Source organism: Cololabis saira, chromosome 6 (genome assembly GCF_033807715.1).
Source record: "Cololabis saira isolate AMF1-May2022 chromosome 6, fColSai1.1, whole genome shotgun sequence".
Taxonomy (NCBI): Eukaryota; Metazoa; Chordata; class Actinopteri; order Beloniformes; family Belonidae; genus Cololabis; species Cololabis saira.
In genome coordinates, this window is record NC_084592.1 from 37,509,361 (window position 1) to 37,526,217 (window position 16,857).

The 16,857-nt window shown below is 44.5% G+C and overlaps 1 protein-coding gene across 2 annotated transcripts in view; it reads left to right on the forward strand.

The window, feature by feature from the left end:
* Positions 1-16,857, forward strand: part of LOC133446169 (zinc finger E-box-binding homeobox 2-like) — a 65,874-nt gene that overhangs the window by 30,156 nt on the left and 18,861 nt on the right. For both annotated transcript variants that reach the window (XM_061724079.1, XM_061724078.1), the window contains 4 exons: positions 7,373-7,636; positions 9,706-9,756; positions 10,618-10,812; positions 13,290-13,504. In XM_061724079.1, the coding sequence (XP_061580063.1) occupies positions 7,373-7,636; positions 9,706-9,756; positions 10,618-10,812; positions 13,290-13,504 (725 nt within the window). The remainder of the gene's footprint in view (positions 1-7,372; positions 7,637-9,705; positions 9,757-10,617; positions 10,813-13,289; positions 13,505-16,857) is intronic.

Below are 16,857 nucleotides of genomic sequence, written 5' to 3' on the forward strand. Positions count from 1 at the left end.
ACACTATTTGTTCTCTACCTCAAGTGTCACTGTGTTGAGAATGATTTGAGAATAAATGTTCTGAAGGAACCAGTGGATCCATGGTTAGTGTTTTTCCTTGCATTTTAAGAATTTTATAAGCGACACGCTAATATCGTGATAATATCGTAATCGTGATATTTTTGTCCACTAATATCGTGATATGAAATTTTCATATCGTCCCATGCCTAGTCTGGACCCAGGGCTGGACCCGGCTAAGCAGGGTCCAGTTTTCTGGGTTGAGTTCAAGGGAGTTTTAAAATCAGCTGCAGTTCTTCTACTGACCACTAGGTTCTGGATCCAGACCTGCAGCTCCTTTACGGACCACCAGGGTCTGGATCTGGACTACAGGGAAGTACGGTTCCCACCGGCTCCCGGGCCACAAAAAGAGGCTTGAACAGCCTCTTCAGGAACCCATGATGACATCACAGGGGGCGTGGCTAGTTCTGTCTATCAGCTCAGCAAGGAGGTGGAATCTACTGGTGCGTGTAGCAGTAATACTCAGCAGTAATACTAGTTAGTTAGTTAGTTAGTTAGTGATTTATTCCGAACATGCAAATGATATATAACGTAAATATGAACAAGTAAAACAGAAATAATAATACAAAATGGCCGATCAAGACAATTTTACAAAACAAAACAAAATAAAACAAAAAAACAGCATAAAACAAAAAAACAGCACAGTAATTTCACTTGCATATACTATTGCAATACTCTGCAGTAATACTCAGCAGTAATACTCAGCAGTAATACTCAGCAGTAGTACTCTGCAGTAATACTCGGCTGTAATACTCTGCAGTAATACTCAGCTGTAGTACTCTGCAGTAATACTCTGCAGTAATACTCAGCAGTAATACTCAGCTGTAGTACTCAGCAGTAATACTCGGCTGTAATACTCAGCAGTAGTACTCAGCAGTAATACTCAGCAGTAATACTCAGCAGTAATACTCAGCAGTAATACTCAGCTGCAGTACTCAGCAGTAATACTCGGCTGTAATACTCAGCAGTAGTACTCAGCAGTAATACTCAGCAGTAATACTCAGCAGTAATACTCAGCTGTAGTACTCTGCAGTAATACTCTGCAGTAATACTCAGCAGTAATACTCAGCTGTAGTACTCTGCAGGTGAGCACCGGGCTCTTGTACTCCATCTCATCAGTTGTTGTCCTCATGTGTGGAGGCAGGACACAGATGGTGACTGTGTCTGAGACGAGGTGGGGGCGGGGGGGGGGGGGGGGGGGGGGGGTTTGGGGGGGGCTGCCAGGCCGGTGGGGGCTACGGGGCCTCAGGGCCCCTCCCCGCATCGGTCTCCAGCCTGTTGCTCCGGCCCTGCAGATTACAGGCACTCATTCAGATCCAACACAGATACATATCCACCCAGCTGCAGGAAAGATTTCACCTCCGACATGGACACGCCTGTTCAGACTAAACCGCAGCGGGTCAGACGCTCCTGACACACCTGACGCCTCAAGGGGGCTCAACATTCAGGCCGTCAGCTCAGCCTGGAGCCACAGAGGTGTCCTGTACTCGCTGCCTCTCCTGCAGCTGCTGATGAAAGTTGAAACTAGGGCTGTTCGATTTTGCCCAAAAATAAAATCTCGATTTTTTTCTCTCAAAATCCGATTTTCGATTACGATTACGATTATTTTGTGAATTGACAAAAAGGCAAAGAAATTATTTCAAATATGCTGTTTTTTTATTGAACATTTGCCCCAAAATGAATGAATAAAGTGCAAAACTCTGTAAAATAAGTTGAAAAAAAGTTTTAAAAAATATAATAAAATATAAAGTTTTATCTCTGAAAAAAAATCAGCAAATCAGCACTTGCAAACATACAGTAAGTTATATTTCCAATTAAAAACATTTTTAAAATTTAAAAAAAAAAAAGTGAAAAATCGTTTTTACGAGTTTCACGTTTTAACATCGTTCTAATTACATAATCGCGATTACGATTTAAAATCGATTTATCGAACAGCCCTAGTTGAAACTAAAACAAACGTGGAACTTGAGTAGAAAAGCAGCTAATTTCATAGAAACTGCAGAAATACTGTAAATGGCGCGGTGCTTAACAGCAGAAAACAGAAGAAGAAGTACGATGAACTGTTGGTTTGTGTACCGTTGTGTTCAAAGTTTTCTGTGATCCCATTCGTCTGCACGTGTCACGTGGACGAGCAGCTCTTACCACCCTGTGGTCCTGGTACCCGGTGCACGCCGCCGTGTCAACATGGTTCCAGCGGCCTGACTACAACAGTCAGCTGTCCTGTAGTCTGAACAAAGGACCTTGTGAAATCAACTGGGCAATACCAAGTACCCCCACGGTTAAGGAGCTTCTCGATCCACCCTTACCAGCAATGACCTGTACGGGTCATTTCCTGTCTAACTTTATCAGTGTGTCACATGACTGGAGGAATGTTGTTACATTTTTATGAATGTTGGGTTTAGATTCCCCCCAAAAATGGTTCTGGACATTAAGACTCCACTGTGGTCCGGGGCACGTTGTTTCAGAAGTCCGCCGGTCCAGACTTTCGTGAACCTCAGGCGTGAACCTCTGGTGTTTCAGAGGAAACAGTTTCCCCAGGAAACTGAACTTTTTATCGTTCTGGCTTGGACCTTGAACTTAAACATATCCGGTGAAGTCTCCAACTTCAGAGATGCAGGTTTTTTATCTGAGAATTTCACAGTCTGACCTCGCGGTATATCTGCTGTAGGGCTGTTCGATTAATCGATTTTAAATCGTAATCGCGATTATGTAATTAGAACGATGTTAAAACGTGAAACTCGTAAAATCGATTTTTCACTTTTTTTTTTTTTACCTTGTCTGCACACATATTAATGATTGATACCATATTAATGATTGATGGAAATACCTCTCAATACCTGCGACAAGTGCCCCATGGGAGAGGCTCTTTAGTGCATTATTATTTAGCATGCAAAGACCCAGTTTAGTTTAATTAGAAAATGTCTTGTTTTATTTAATTGGAAATATAACTTACTGTATGTTTGCAAGTGCTGATTTGCTGATTTTTTTTTCAGAGATAAAACTTTATATTTTATTATATTTTTTAAAACTTTTTTTCAACTTATTTTACAGAGTTTTGCACTTTATTCATTCATTTTTGGTTTAATAAGAGCAAAGTTTGCACTTAAAGCCCAATGGGGCAAATGTTATATAAAAAAAAAAGCATATTTGAAATAATTTCTTTGCCTTTTGTCAATTCACAAAATAATCGTAATCGTAATCGAAAATCGGATTTTGAGAGGAAAAAAAAATAGAGATTTTATTTTTGGGCAAAATCGAACAGCCCTAGTGACACATCACTTTTCAGGTTCGAGTGCTGCATTACTCTGTGTGCAGAGTGATACTTCCCTCTTTCATATCGTGACATCTCACTCTTTCATTTAAAGCCAGACCCAGTTTTGAAATCTCACCCCAAGTTTTTATTTTTGGGCAAAATCGGACAGCCCTAATCTGCTGGGACGTCCACCCACAGGACGGCAGACCAGCGTCTCGTATGCACTCCACTTCTTCCACTTTTGAATAATCTTCCTCGCAGAAGAACACTGAACTCCAAATGTTTCCTACTTGCTTGTGAAATATCAACGCTGATGTCTTTCCCTCTTGGCATTGTGTTACAACACACCTGACCAGCAAATTGCTAGACGGTCAACTGTGGACACCTGCCGATGACCCTCTCATGGAAGGCCTGATCGGTGTCGCCCTCCTAAAGCCTCCAGAGGCAGTAACAGGGGATATTTATTCTCTTTCTGACTTCCTGCGTCACCTCCGTGTGACTGTGAGCGTGAAGGGGTCATGGGTCGGTCACAGGGCGACCTGAGCCCCCCCCACACCCCGCGAGAGATGGCCGCTCCGTCCCGTTTGCTGCACCTGCCTCTGTTCTGTCACTTCCAGTTTACTGCCACTAGGCAGCGACCTCATTTCCACGGCAACCTGTCTCACCTCCTCCCCTCCCCCCCGGCTGCTGCTCAGGTGATCTGTGTGGGGAGAGCGAGGCAGCAGAGCGGAGGAGGGAGCTGCTTTTATCTCAGTACCTTGCAGCGAGCAGCGGGATGCAGACGCAGCACCTGGACCGGGCTGGTGCTGCGGCGATGCGGATTATCAGTCTCCAGGTGGATACCTGGACGGTCCTCGGGAGGGCCGAGCGTGTCCCCTCCACCACGGCGGCGGGAGGATGCGGTCGCTCGTGCCTGCTTGGATTTGGCTGATGATGGCCGCCTGCTTTGCGGGGAAGCTGCGGACGGTTGACCCCGAGGGAGCCGGGACGGGCCGCCCGTGAAGGTGCGATGCTAAACGCTTCCTGCAGTCTGCTGGTTGTGTCCACGTGCACCTCAGACCTGCTGATCAGGCACTGATGGATTGACCTGGTCCTGTCTGGGAGTGTTTGAGTGTTCAGGCTCAGGTCACATGACACGGAGGAGGTCACGGAGGAGATGTGAAGAGGAAACCAGTGTGACGCAGGTGGACTCGGACACCAGGACACGTGTTGGTCACATTAGGGTATTTTTGTCAGCTCGTCAATCAAGATTTTGCCGTGTGATTACAATGTTTATGTGGTTTTTTTTAAGGTGCATTTTATTTGTAGAACAGCCAGAAGGACAAAGAGGCAGGTTTCCCTCCTCTTCCTCCCGGCTGCAGCACCTGCGCCGCAGCGTCGCGGCGTCGCACACACGAGCCACTGTTCACTCGGATCCGTGTCACATACCTTCCCCTGAGCACCTTCCCGGAAAACCCCCCACCCACCCCCCAAAAACAGCTGGGGCCGCTTGTGAGGAGGAAGCGAGTGAGCGAGTTCTTCTATCAAGACTGAGAGAGAATGTTTGAGGAGAAGGACAACAACACGGGGGGGGTTAATGTGGGGGGGATCTGCCTGCGATGTCTCGCGGCTGTTTTGTCCTCCACTCCCTGAAAGGACACAAAGGCTGCAGAGATCATTATCTCAGGGTGACGTCTCACTCCGAAGCTCGGAGTGAGTCAGGTTCAACCAGTGAGACGGGCTGGTTTCACCCGTTACAGCTACAGTAGTCCTGCACAGCCATGTCTCACTCTGTAGTCCACACGTCTCACTCCCATATTTCTCTCACTCCGTACCTCAGAGTGACGCATCACTCCTGAGCTCGAGTTTATTTTCCACCGATACCTCACTCTTCAGATCAGTGACACACCACTTTTCAGGTTTGAGTGCTGCATCACTCCGTGTGCAGAGTGATACTTCCCTCTTTCATATCGTGACATCTCACTCTTTCATTTAAAGCCAGACCCAGTTTTGAAATCTCACCCCAAGTTTGGAGTGATTCCTTACTTTAATTTACTGATATCCTCTAGGGCTGGGCGATATATCGAGATTTTAATATATATCGATATATTTTCAAACACGATATGGTACGAGACAATATCGTTTATATCGATTTTAAAAAAAAATAAAAAAATTTTTTACATTTTTTTTTTTTTTACATTTTTTTTTTAATGATTTTGATATAGCTTATTTTGTGACAAATTGACTTGAATGTTCTATTTGAGATTTGCACAAATGTTTTATTTGCACAACTGTCAACCTCAGTGGAAAAGTCTGCCTGTTACTGTCTACATTGTACTAATTGCACAGTGTATTTTAATTTAATTGTTATGCAGGAAAGGGATATTTGTTTTATTTTATTCAAGAAGCATTTTTATTCTATATATGCAGGCAGTTTATTTTTATTTCATTTGTTTTATACATTTTGATATTGTGCAGACCTCTGTTAATAAAGGAACCTGTGTGACATTTGGCACGAGGCTTTGTATTAAAACTGACTGTTTTTTTAAGGGTTTGATCAGAAAAAAATGAAGCTAACAGAGATGCTATGCTATAATGCTTTGGGGGAAACCCCAATTAAGGCACAGAAAAAATATCGAGATATATATCGAGTATCGCCATTTAGCTAGAAAATATCGAGATATGACTTTTGGTTCATATCGCCCAGCCCTAATATCCTCGTTCCAGTGATGGTGCCTCAGATTCAGGTTAGGGTGATGCATCACTCCTCTGTTCAGAGTGATCTCTCACTGCAGCAGAGGCTACGTCGTGGCTGCAGACGTTTTTTCTAGAAAATGGCGGCTGTGCTCCTTGTGACAGCTGACGTTTGTCATGTGACCCAGTCATGTGACTGTTGTGTTTACAGGGTCACCCGTGTCTTTTTGTCTGTTTGATGGTTTATTCTGGGTTGTTTTTTTCCTCTTGCTGCTGTTGTTGATGCAGAAATGACTGTGAGCGTAAAAAACGGCGTCCTGAGTGGAGAAGGCAACGCCGTGGAGCCACAGACCCGCAGCTGTTCTCGTCGGCGGGCTGACTTCCAGTGCGCGGCTGCTGTTGTTTATGATGGGTTGTAGCGTTCCAGCGGCATCACGTCCCCGCTGGATGCAGGCGCGGCTGGGATTGGTTGTTGGTGCTGATGACTGAGCGCAGGTCGTTCACTCCGTCTTCATCCGTTAAGCTCGGATGAAAGAGCGAGCTGCACGCTGCTGCGGCAGGTCACGCTTTCTTTCACCACAATAGCTGTGTGTGTTTGGGGGGCGCTGACTGCAGGCCCTGTGTGTGTGTGTGTGTGTGTGTGTGTGTGTGTGTGTGTGTGTGTGTGTGTGTGTGGCAGGGGTCATATTATACCCGACGTATACCTTGGACCACACAGCGAGCGCTCCGTCTCTCAGCTCCTTTCTGCGCCGTGTTTGATCACGGAGGGCTTTACCCGTCTGAACCGGTCACACCTCTTATTAAAGCCTGGCCTGTCCCACGCCCCCCTCCCTGCTCGCCCGCCGCCGCCCCTCCGCCCCCGCTCTTGGTATTCAGCCCAGGTCAGCAGATTTCAGCCCAGCCCACCGTGGCTCCCCTTTTAATTTGCACCTGTTGCGCAGTTGTCCGGGAGGCGAGCGCTGCGGCGGCTGCAGACAAAGATCATATTATGAACAGACTAATCTCCGTGTAGCCGTGGGGGCGGGGGAAGTGGGGGACCTGTGGCCACCCGCCTGCTGCCAGAGTGTTTTGGTCTGACGGTGAAATCTGTCGCAGGAAATGTGATAAGACGCAGGAGAGGCCGTCCAAGAATCCGTGTTCGGCTCGGCAGCGACAATGAGACTGAAGATGACCTCCCTCCTGCTGGAGGCGGGTTCGGCAGCTGTTCCCATGATGTCACCCCCCCCCCCCAGCACTTTACCTCTGACAGCCTGAGCAGGTCCAACACACGAAGAGGACACACCGTTGTCACGGCAACCAATGTCAAAAAAAACCTTTGTGTTCTGTGAATTAACTCCTCCTCCCGTTTCCCTCTCTTCCCTTTCTCTCCTTTCATCCTGCTGACTTCAGTCCTGACCTATGACAACGTGGTGGAGACGACCTCGGAGACCGACGAGGAGGACAGGACTCCGCTGTGCGACGACAACGGCCTCGCTGACGGAGCAGGAGGACGAGGAAGGGCGGAGGATGAGGAGGCAGGCAGCCCCGCCGGGATGCCCTGTCTGGAGGCGTCGCCCCGGGTCGGCCACGCCCTGCTGTCCCTCCGGGACCAGGAGGAGGTGGAAGGCCAGGAGGAGGCGCAGAGCTGGAGGCTGGAGGAGGACGCACACCTCGGTGAGTGTCATCAGCATCAGTGCATCAGCAGGTCGGGGCCATGTGCTGGAAAGATGCTTCGCCCAACTTCTCTCACAAGTGGCATTAAATTAGAAAAAGTAAAGAATGTTCATGCAGCAGCAAGTGGCCCGGGGATTATACTTTGATGTGGTTCTGGAAGAATTCTGGTCCGTCCTTCTCTACGACTGAGACACAGCAGCTCAGTCGGGTTCGGGGTCAGTTCGCTGCTGTGTTTGGATCCGAGTCTTGCTGCATGTTCCAGTCTCATGTAGGCATGGGACGATATGAAAATTTCATATCACGATATTATCCATCCATTATCTATACCCGCTTTATCCCTTGCGGGGTAACGGGGGTCTGCTGGAGCCTATCCCAGCTATTTTCAGGTGAGAGGCAGGGGTTACACCCTGGACAGGTCACCAGTCCATCACAGGGTCACATATAAACACACAAACCATGCTCACAACCACACTCACACCTACGGGCAATTTAGAATCACCAATTAACCTAATATGCATGTTTTTGGACTGTGGGAGGAAGCCGGAGTACCCGGAGAAAACCCACGCAAGCACGGGGAGAACATGCAAACTCCACACAGAAAGGCCCCTGCCGGGCCTGGTAGTCGAACCGGGGACCTTCTTGCTGTGAGGCAACAGTGCTAACCACTAAGCCACCGTGCTGCCCATATCACGATATTAGTGGACAAAAATATCACGATTACGATATTATCACGATATTAGCGTGTCGCTTATAAAATTCTTAAAATGCAAGGAAAAACACTAACCGTGGATCCACTGGTTCCTTCAGAACATTTATTCTCAAATCATTCTCAACACAGTGACACTTGAGGTAGAGAACAAATAGTGTACTCTAAATGTTATGCATTACAATGTGTAAACTATAGTACCGGTACTTATTTGAACTTTCTTTTTTTGTAAGCAAATACTTCCCTCAGAGTCGAAAGAAATAAGTGACAAATAGAAATAAAGTGACAAAGTAGAGCCAAATGCACACTGATTGTATTACTCTCTGAAACTTTAACAGTGGCTGGCTGCCTGCTACTTAGTACGGCTCTCTGGAAAAATAATAAAATAAAGGCACTGCTCTGTAGTATACAAAACAAAAGCTGCATGGCCAACACAAAGATTGAGTGAAAATAAAGTGCCACAGTAGTCAAATGTACACGGATTGTACTACTCTCTGAAAAAATATTAAATAAATAATAATAATAAATAATATTAATAAAATACATGAAAAAAATAACACTGGCTTCTACCTGGCTGGTAGCCTTGTGTGACCAAAAAAAAAAAAAAAATTGGCGATAATTACAGTACCCCACGATAACGTTATCGCGGCCGTTTTTTATCGCGATATACGATAATATCGTATATCGCCCCATGCCTAGTCTCATGTCCTCACATTTGAGTCGCAGAGGAGGTCAAGGTCAGGTTGCTGTCTGCAGCTTACCTGGATTCTGTGGCTGCAGAGCAACCTCATGCCATCCCTCCTCCGTGAGACCTCCACGTTGGTCTCACGTGTCCGGAGAACGTTGTTCCACAACTCAATCGTCCTCTCCTCTTCCTAGTAGACAGAAGAGGTTTCCTTCTGGAAACTCTCCCAACACACACGTCCGGTCTTGCATGCTCGGTGGGGTCTGCTGGGACATCCCCTCCTGGGAGGACTGACAACTGTCTGGATTATTTTCAGACGTAAATAACTTTCCTTAATGTAGAACGCTGAGCTTCAAATAGTTTCATGATCAGAAATAATGTTTTAAGCCTTTACAGATTCATGTAAGACCACAACTGATGTCTTTCCCTCCTGGCGTCGTCTCGACTGCCCAAACTCTCAAATGTGACTCAAATGTGAGGACGTGAGACTGGAATATGCAGCAGGACTCGGATCCAAACACAGCAGCGAACTGACCCCGAACCCGACTGAGCCGCTGTGTTTCAGTCTTGGGCAGGAAGGGTGTGATTAGCGTTGCCGATAGGATTTTTTATGTCTTTACGTCTCAGAGGAGAGGGAGCACGATGGAGAAGGTGGTAAACGTGTTTTCTGTCTGACAGATGACCGGAGGGATGAGTACGGCGCGCTGCAGGCTGGGGGAAACAGTGCAGGTGAGATCAATACTTTTTTTTTTTGATTGATTTTTGATCTTTATTCATCTTGAACAAAACAATAAAAAAAAAACACACCATGCATCAACAACAATAATAAAGCACAACCAGTTTTGTTCAAGAAGGGACAGGAAGAAGCAAATGCTTATCTAGTCCGGCCCCTTCTTGCAATCTAAGAATATCCGATATATAAAAGAATGATAATAGCAATAACAATAATAATAACAACAATAATACATATATACAGTATTTACCCTTCTTCTTGACATATAAAAGTATGTCAATATAAAAGTAATTAACAGACAAGTGAGTCAATAATAAAAGTAGCTAAAACGAAAGGCATCAAGCACAGTAGAGAAGAAAAAAAGTCAATGAAAAAAACCAAACAAAAACAATCACCATAATAAAAGTAGCTAATACTAAAAAAGCAATACTCTTATCGATCAGCAGGTTTGTGGAGGTGCTGGAGGAGCTCAGATGAAGCCACCATCAGCAAAGAGCCAAATAAAAAGTGATAAAATAAACCAATAAAACACATCATTTGCTGTAGTGAATAAAAAGAAATCTGGATCAATTTACAGTCAGATGTCTTTTAAATCCTGTTTTTATCAGAAATTGATGATCATCTACAGAAATGATCTTAGGATCTTTCTTTCAGGCCTCAAATCCATTTTACGTGCTTCTTTTCTGACATTTATGATTTGTGGTAGAAAGAAATGAAGTAGTAAAGTTTCCATCAGTGGTAATGTCGCAGGGCAACGGTCAGGGCGGCAGCGTCTCAGGTGTCGTCCTGCGTTGGACCCGATGCCGATGGCGGTCTCCTCTCTCTCTGACTCCCATGTCTGTTCTCCCTGCTTTCAGCGAGGCGGCTGGATGGCATTACCGAGTTGAACGACTACTTCCTGAAGCGCAAACTGGACGAAGGCGACGGTCACCCGGCAACCATCGCGGAGTACCTGCAGCGCAGCGACACCGCCATCATTTACCCAGAAGCCCCAGAGGAGTTGACGCGACTGAGCACGCCCGAGGCCGCGGGTCAGGACGAGAGCGAGCACGGTGAGAGAGGAAATCAACCACACAGTGACAGGGATGGGAATTGATAAGATTTTTTCGATTCCGATTCCATTTTCGATTCTGCTTAACGATTCAATTCTTTATCGATTCTCTTATCGATTCTCATTTGGAAAAAAGGAGAAGAAACAATTTTAGTATCAACTTTTTTTTTAATAAAACAAAGTTGATACTAAAATAGTTTCTTTGTTTCAATTTCTTTGTTTCTCTGATCTTTTTTGTTCAAAGATATAAAACTTTTATATCTTTGAACAAAAAAATATAAGTGAGGTCTTAAGATGCCCCCAGCCTTGGGCTCCTCGGTGGTGCCAGGGGGTCCCACAAAATGATTTGTATTATACAGTAAAATATGTATTTAATATAAAATAATAATAGAATAAATATTCTTCTGTAGAAATTAACTAAAACAACAAATTATTTTTTAGCAATTGCACAAGTCCAGTAACATGTTCAACACCACAAACTTAGTCACTGCTGGTAAAATTCATCTATTCTGGCCTGATACTCTTCCCTGCCTTGATGAAAGGAGAATCTAGCGGTAGATGCTCTTTAACTTCTCCATAGATGAGATGATGCTGCAGCTGTGTCAGGAGCTCTGCTGTCCGCAAGAATTGTCGCCCTGTTGTCATCCTTTTTGGTAAAATGTAACCAAGCTTTCAAGCGTTTATGCCGCTTTGTCCCCGTGTTTTCATGCTGGGCGCGATTGCGCACGTTGCGCAACGGGCTTGGTGACGTCATTCGCGCCCACTGGAATCGATAAGGGAATCGTTTGCGAAAAAGGCAAACGATTCCAAGGAATTGAAACACTGGGAACCGGTTCTCAACAAGACCCGGTTCTCGATTCCCATCCCTACACAGTGATGTCACCATGCAACCACATGCTGTATAAAAAATAAAAACGTGGGTGAAAGATAAATAATTTCCTGAATTAGTCTGGCTCCTCCGGATTTGACTTTGATCTCAAGGGGGCCGTACCAACCGATGCAGCAGAAGCAGTTTCTCCGATCCGCTTCCGATCGTCCTGGCGGCCCAGCGACGTCCTGTGGTCTTGTGATCAGATCCCATCTGTGTGTCTTCGCTGACGTTCCCTCATCCACATGGTTGCCATGGCAGCGTACACTGGCACATATGAATGCAAATTGTCAAGAAGTTCTGAGAAAGCTCCAGGGACGGAGGAGGATCGGTCTGTGGTCTGTTGTCGCTTCATCAACCGCTGGTTATCTCCGCTGTTTCGATAGACGTGATCTTTGCCAATGATGCCGAAGACTACTTGAAGCTTGATTTTAGCCACCCAAGCACTCAGAATGACACAGATCTGTGAAATCTGATCAGAATCACCTTTGAAACCTGGTTTTTAGATGTTCAGACGGTCAACAAATCCATCTAGATATGTGTGGATGTTGTCCCGGGCTGAGGTGAGGGAGGGCCTGGATGCAGGGGATGAACGAAGGTGAACGTAGCTTCAGCTGAGAAGCGAGGAGTCTGGGTCCGTTGGGAAGCTGCATGTCTGGTCTGACCGTCAGCGAGTCACAGTGACACTTAAGACGTCTTGGAGTTGACACCGGTGTAGTGATTGATAGTCGTGTCCTGGATAGGGCTGTTCGATTAATCGATTTTAAATCGTAATCGCGATTATGTAATTAGAACGATGTTAAAACGTGAAAATCGTAAAATCGATTTTTCACTTTTTTTTTTTTCTTTTTTTTTTTACCTTGTCTGCACACATATTAATGATTGATGGAAATACCTCTCAATACCTGCGACAAGTGCCCCATCGGAGAGGCTCTTTAGTGTAGGAGGGGGCGTTGTAACATGCCACCAGTAGACCGGCTCGTGTTCCTTGCAAAAAACTTGTAAATGTGAATATCAAATGTAATGACTGACATTACACACCTCTACCTCCTTCATGGGTTGCATTATTATTTAGCATGCAAAGACCCAGTTTAGATTAATTAGAAAATGTCTTGTTTTATTTAATTGGAAATATAACTTACTGTATGTTTGCAAGTGCAGATTTGCTGATTTTTTTTTCAGAGATAAAACTTTATATTTTATTATATTTTTTAAAACTTTTTTTCAACTTATTTTACAAAGTTTTGCACTTTATTCATTCATTTTTGGTTTAATAAGAGCAAAGTTTGCACTTAAAGCCCAATGGGGCAAATGTTCAATAAAAAAACAGCATATTTGAAATCATTTCTTTGCCTTTTGTCAATTCACAAAATAATCGTAATCGTAATCGAAAATCGGATTTTGAGAGAAAAAAATCAAGATTTTATTTTTGGGCAAAATCGAACAGCCCTAGTCCTGGAGGTACTGGCAGGACGAGATGGACTCGCTTTTATTCCGTGTGATGGAGAGCCGAGTCCTGGACTCCAGGACAGATGTGATGAAAATGAGCGAGCCTGAATAAAAGCATTGTTTGGTTTTAAAGCCTATTTTCTGACCTGGGATCTGTGCAGATCTGCCGCCCGGCGCCGCCGACGACTTCGCTCAGCTGCTCACGTGTCCATACTGCGAGCGCGGCTACAAGCGCCTGACGTCTCTGAAGGAGCACATCAAGTATCGCCACGAGAAGAACGAGGAGAGCTTTGCCTGCCCGCTGTGCGCCGACACCTTCAGCCAGCGCGCTCATCTGGAGCGTCACATGACCACACACAAGCCCGCCGGAGACCAGGTAAACAGCCTCACCTCCTCTGAGCCGGGTCCATCGTCTGGGTTCTGTGCACGCATGTTCAGAAGTCTTCTGGGGTCATTTTAGTAGCTGTGAAATTCCTCCTGGTGTTTTCAGAATGTGACTTGTCTCATGCGTTAAAAAAAAAACTAACATGCGTGATGGGTTTGCGCTTTGACAGCTAGCTAACTTCCTGTTCAGGTCACGCGTGTTGATATTCAAGCTTCAAGCTGTACTTCCTGCCTTTGATCACTAGGCGCACACAGACGGCGCAGGTTTTACTGACAGATGAGTTATTGATCCCTAAAGCCAAACAGATCGGTGGAGGATTAACTGAGAGCAGCTCCTTTGGTCTTCAGTCCGCACAGATGTTCACATTCATCTCTCCGCCATTTATTTGCTTCGCTAATCCAATAATTTACTGAAAATGTAATCAAAGTCATTAATCTAATCAAATGTCCTGACTCTCAGGTGGATGCTTTCTACCAAACTGCTGATTCAAATCATGTAAAGTATGTCATCATTAAACTGAACCAGAAGATAAACCCAGCCTGGCTCACCGTTTTACGCGTTTTTATCATTTGGCATTTGTGAAAAAATGTGACATAGGAATGGGCGATATTTTACCGTTCACGATATACCGTCAAAAGAATTCCTCACGATAAGAATTTGTCATGTTGCGGTAAAAACGATAAATTCCCGTTGATGACGTTTTTGTGTAAAGCTGATTTTTGGAAGGAAGGAAGGAAGGGAGAAAAGAGGAAGGGAAGAAGGAAGGAAGGAAGGAAGGAAGGAAGGAAGGAAGGAAGGAAGGAAGGAAGGAAGGAAGGAAGGAAGGAAGGGAAGAAGGAAGGAAGGGGAAAAAAGAAGGAAGGAAGGAAGGAAGGAAGGAAGGAAGGAAGGAAGGAAGGAAGGAAGGAAGGAAGGAAGGAAGGAAGGAAGGAAGGAAAGGGGAGAAGGAAGGGAGAAAACAAGGAAAGGAGGAAGGAAGGGAGAAAAGAGGGAAGGAAGGAAGGAAGGAAGGAAGGAAGGAAGGAAGGAAGGAAGGAAGGAAGGAAGGAAGGAAGGAAGGAAGGAAGGAAGGAAGGAAGGAAGGAAGGAAGGAAGGTAGGAAGGGAAGAAGGAAGGAAGGGGAAAAAAGAAGGAAGGAAGGAAGGAAGGAAGGAAGGAAGGAAGGAAGGAAGGAAGGAAGGAAGGAAGGAAGGAAGGAAGGAAGGAAGGAAGGAAGGAAAGGGGAGAAGGAAGGGAGAAAACAAGGAAAGGAGGAAGGAAGGGAGAAAAGAGGGAAGGAAGGAAGGAAGGAAGGAAGGAAGGAAGGAAGGAAGGAAGGAAGGAAGGAAGGAAGGAAGGAAGGAAGGAAGGAAGGAAGGAAGGAAGGAAGGAAGGAAGGAAGGAAGGAAGGAAGGAAAGGGGAGAAGGAAGGGAGAAAACAAGGAAAGGAGGAAGGAAGGGAGAAAAGAGGGAAGGAAGGAAGGAAGGAAGGAAGGAAGGAAGGAAGGAAGGAAGGAAGGAAAGAAAGAAAGAAAGAAAGAAAGAAAGAAAGAAAGAAAGAAAGAAAGAAAGAAAGAAAGAAAGAAAGAAAGAAAGAAAGAAAGAAAGAAAGAAAGATAAATTCCCGTTGATGACGTTTTTGTGTAACAAACATGGTGGATCTGAGAGCGAGATAGATTTATAGTTAAAAAGGTGGAGTTGAATTGGTATTTTTTTTATCGTCATTTTTATCGTTATCGGGATAAATGCCAGAAATAATCGTGATACATTTTTTAGTCCATACCGCCCATCGCTAACATCAACCCAGCATTCCTGTTTTCGTGGAATAAATGTTGAACAGGTGAGTTTCTCGGTGGTTGGACTGTCTTTCAGGGTGCTGAGAAAATGTTGTTCTGGAGTCGTTTTTTCTATCATTGGCTCTCTATGACATCACCAAGGGCGGGATTTCCATGTACATTCACATTCTCCAGAAAAATTTCAGAAAACATGAACATGGACATTCCATACCAAATGCAAATTGGGGTGGCCGTGGCATTGTGGGTAGAGACTGTTGTCCTTCAAGCGAAGGTTGTTGGATTGATGCCGAGCTTCACCAGTTCTTGCTCCCGGGCCCGTGTTCTCATAGTGGGGGTCCCAAGTCTGGACAAATGAGAGGGCTGTGTCAGGAAGGACATCTGCTGTATCCCAAATCAATAAACAGAACTGATGCTCGTCCGTGGCAACCCCGAAGTCAGGAGGGCCGTCAAGGGTCAGTGTAACATAGGGCTGGGCGATATATCGAGATTTTAATATATATCGATATATTTTCAAATGCGATATGGTACGAGACAATATCGTTTATATCAATTTAAAAAAAAAAAATTTTTTTTTTTTTTTTTTTTTTTTTTTTGATTTTGATATAGCTTATTTGGTGACAAATTGACTTGAATGTTTTATTTGAGATTTGCACAAATGTTTTGTTATTTGCACAACTGTCAACCTCAGTGGAAAAGTCTGCCTGTTACTGTCTACATTGTATTAATTGCACAGTGTATTTTAATTTAATTGTTATGCAGGAAAGGGATATTTGTTTTATTCTATTCAAGAAGCATTTTTATTCTATATATGCAGGCAGTTTATTTTATTTCATTTGTTTTATACATTTTGATATTGTGCAGACCTCTGTTAACAAAGGTACCTGTGTGACATTTGGCACGAGGCTTTGTATTAAAACTGACTGTTTTTTTAAGGGTTTGCCTCAGAAAAAAATGAAGCTAACAGAGATGCTATGCTATAATGCTTTGGGGGAAACCCCAATTATGGCACAGAAAAAATATCGAGATATATATCGAGTATCGCCATTCAGCTAGAAAATATCGAGATATGACTTTTGGTCCATATCGCCCAGCCCTAGTGTAACATCAGACGTTTATGACCTCACAGCAGGGATCTGATGTGGGGATCCAGGTGGGTCTGATGGTTCCTCTCACAAAGTGTTTTCCTTTCCAAGATGATGAAGGTTGTGTTTCCAAGCGTGTTTTGGCGGTGAGGGAAAGTTGATGGAGCATGGCTTTCTGGATGCAGTTTATTTTGTGAAAGCAACCCAGAATGTTGCTGGATGTGCAGAAAAGGGTGAAGCTGAGAGTCGGAAGTCGGAATGAATCTTTATTTCGGCTTGTACAGAACAAGATGAAAAGGAAGAAAAAAAAACATTTTTGAAACTTTGAAACTTTTGCCGAAAAGGTGTAGGCTGAAGCCGTAGCTTATAGAGCCTACCCTTTTTTCTTATGATCAGCAAAAATATGAGACATTAGCTTTTACTCCGTGAAAACAAACAATACATAAAGAAGAAAAAAATAAGTAAGACAAAATATAAAATTGACATT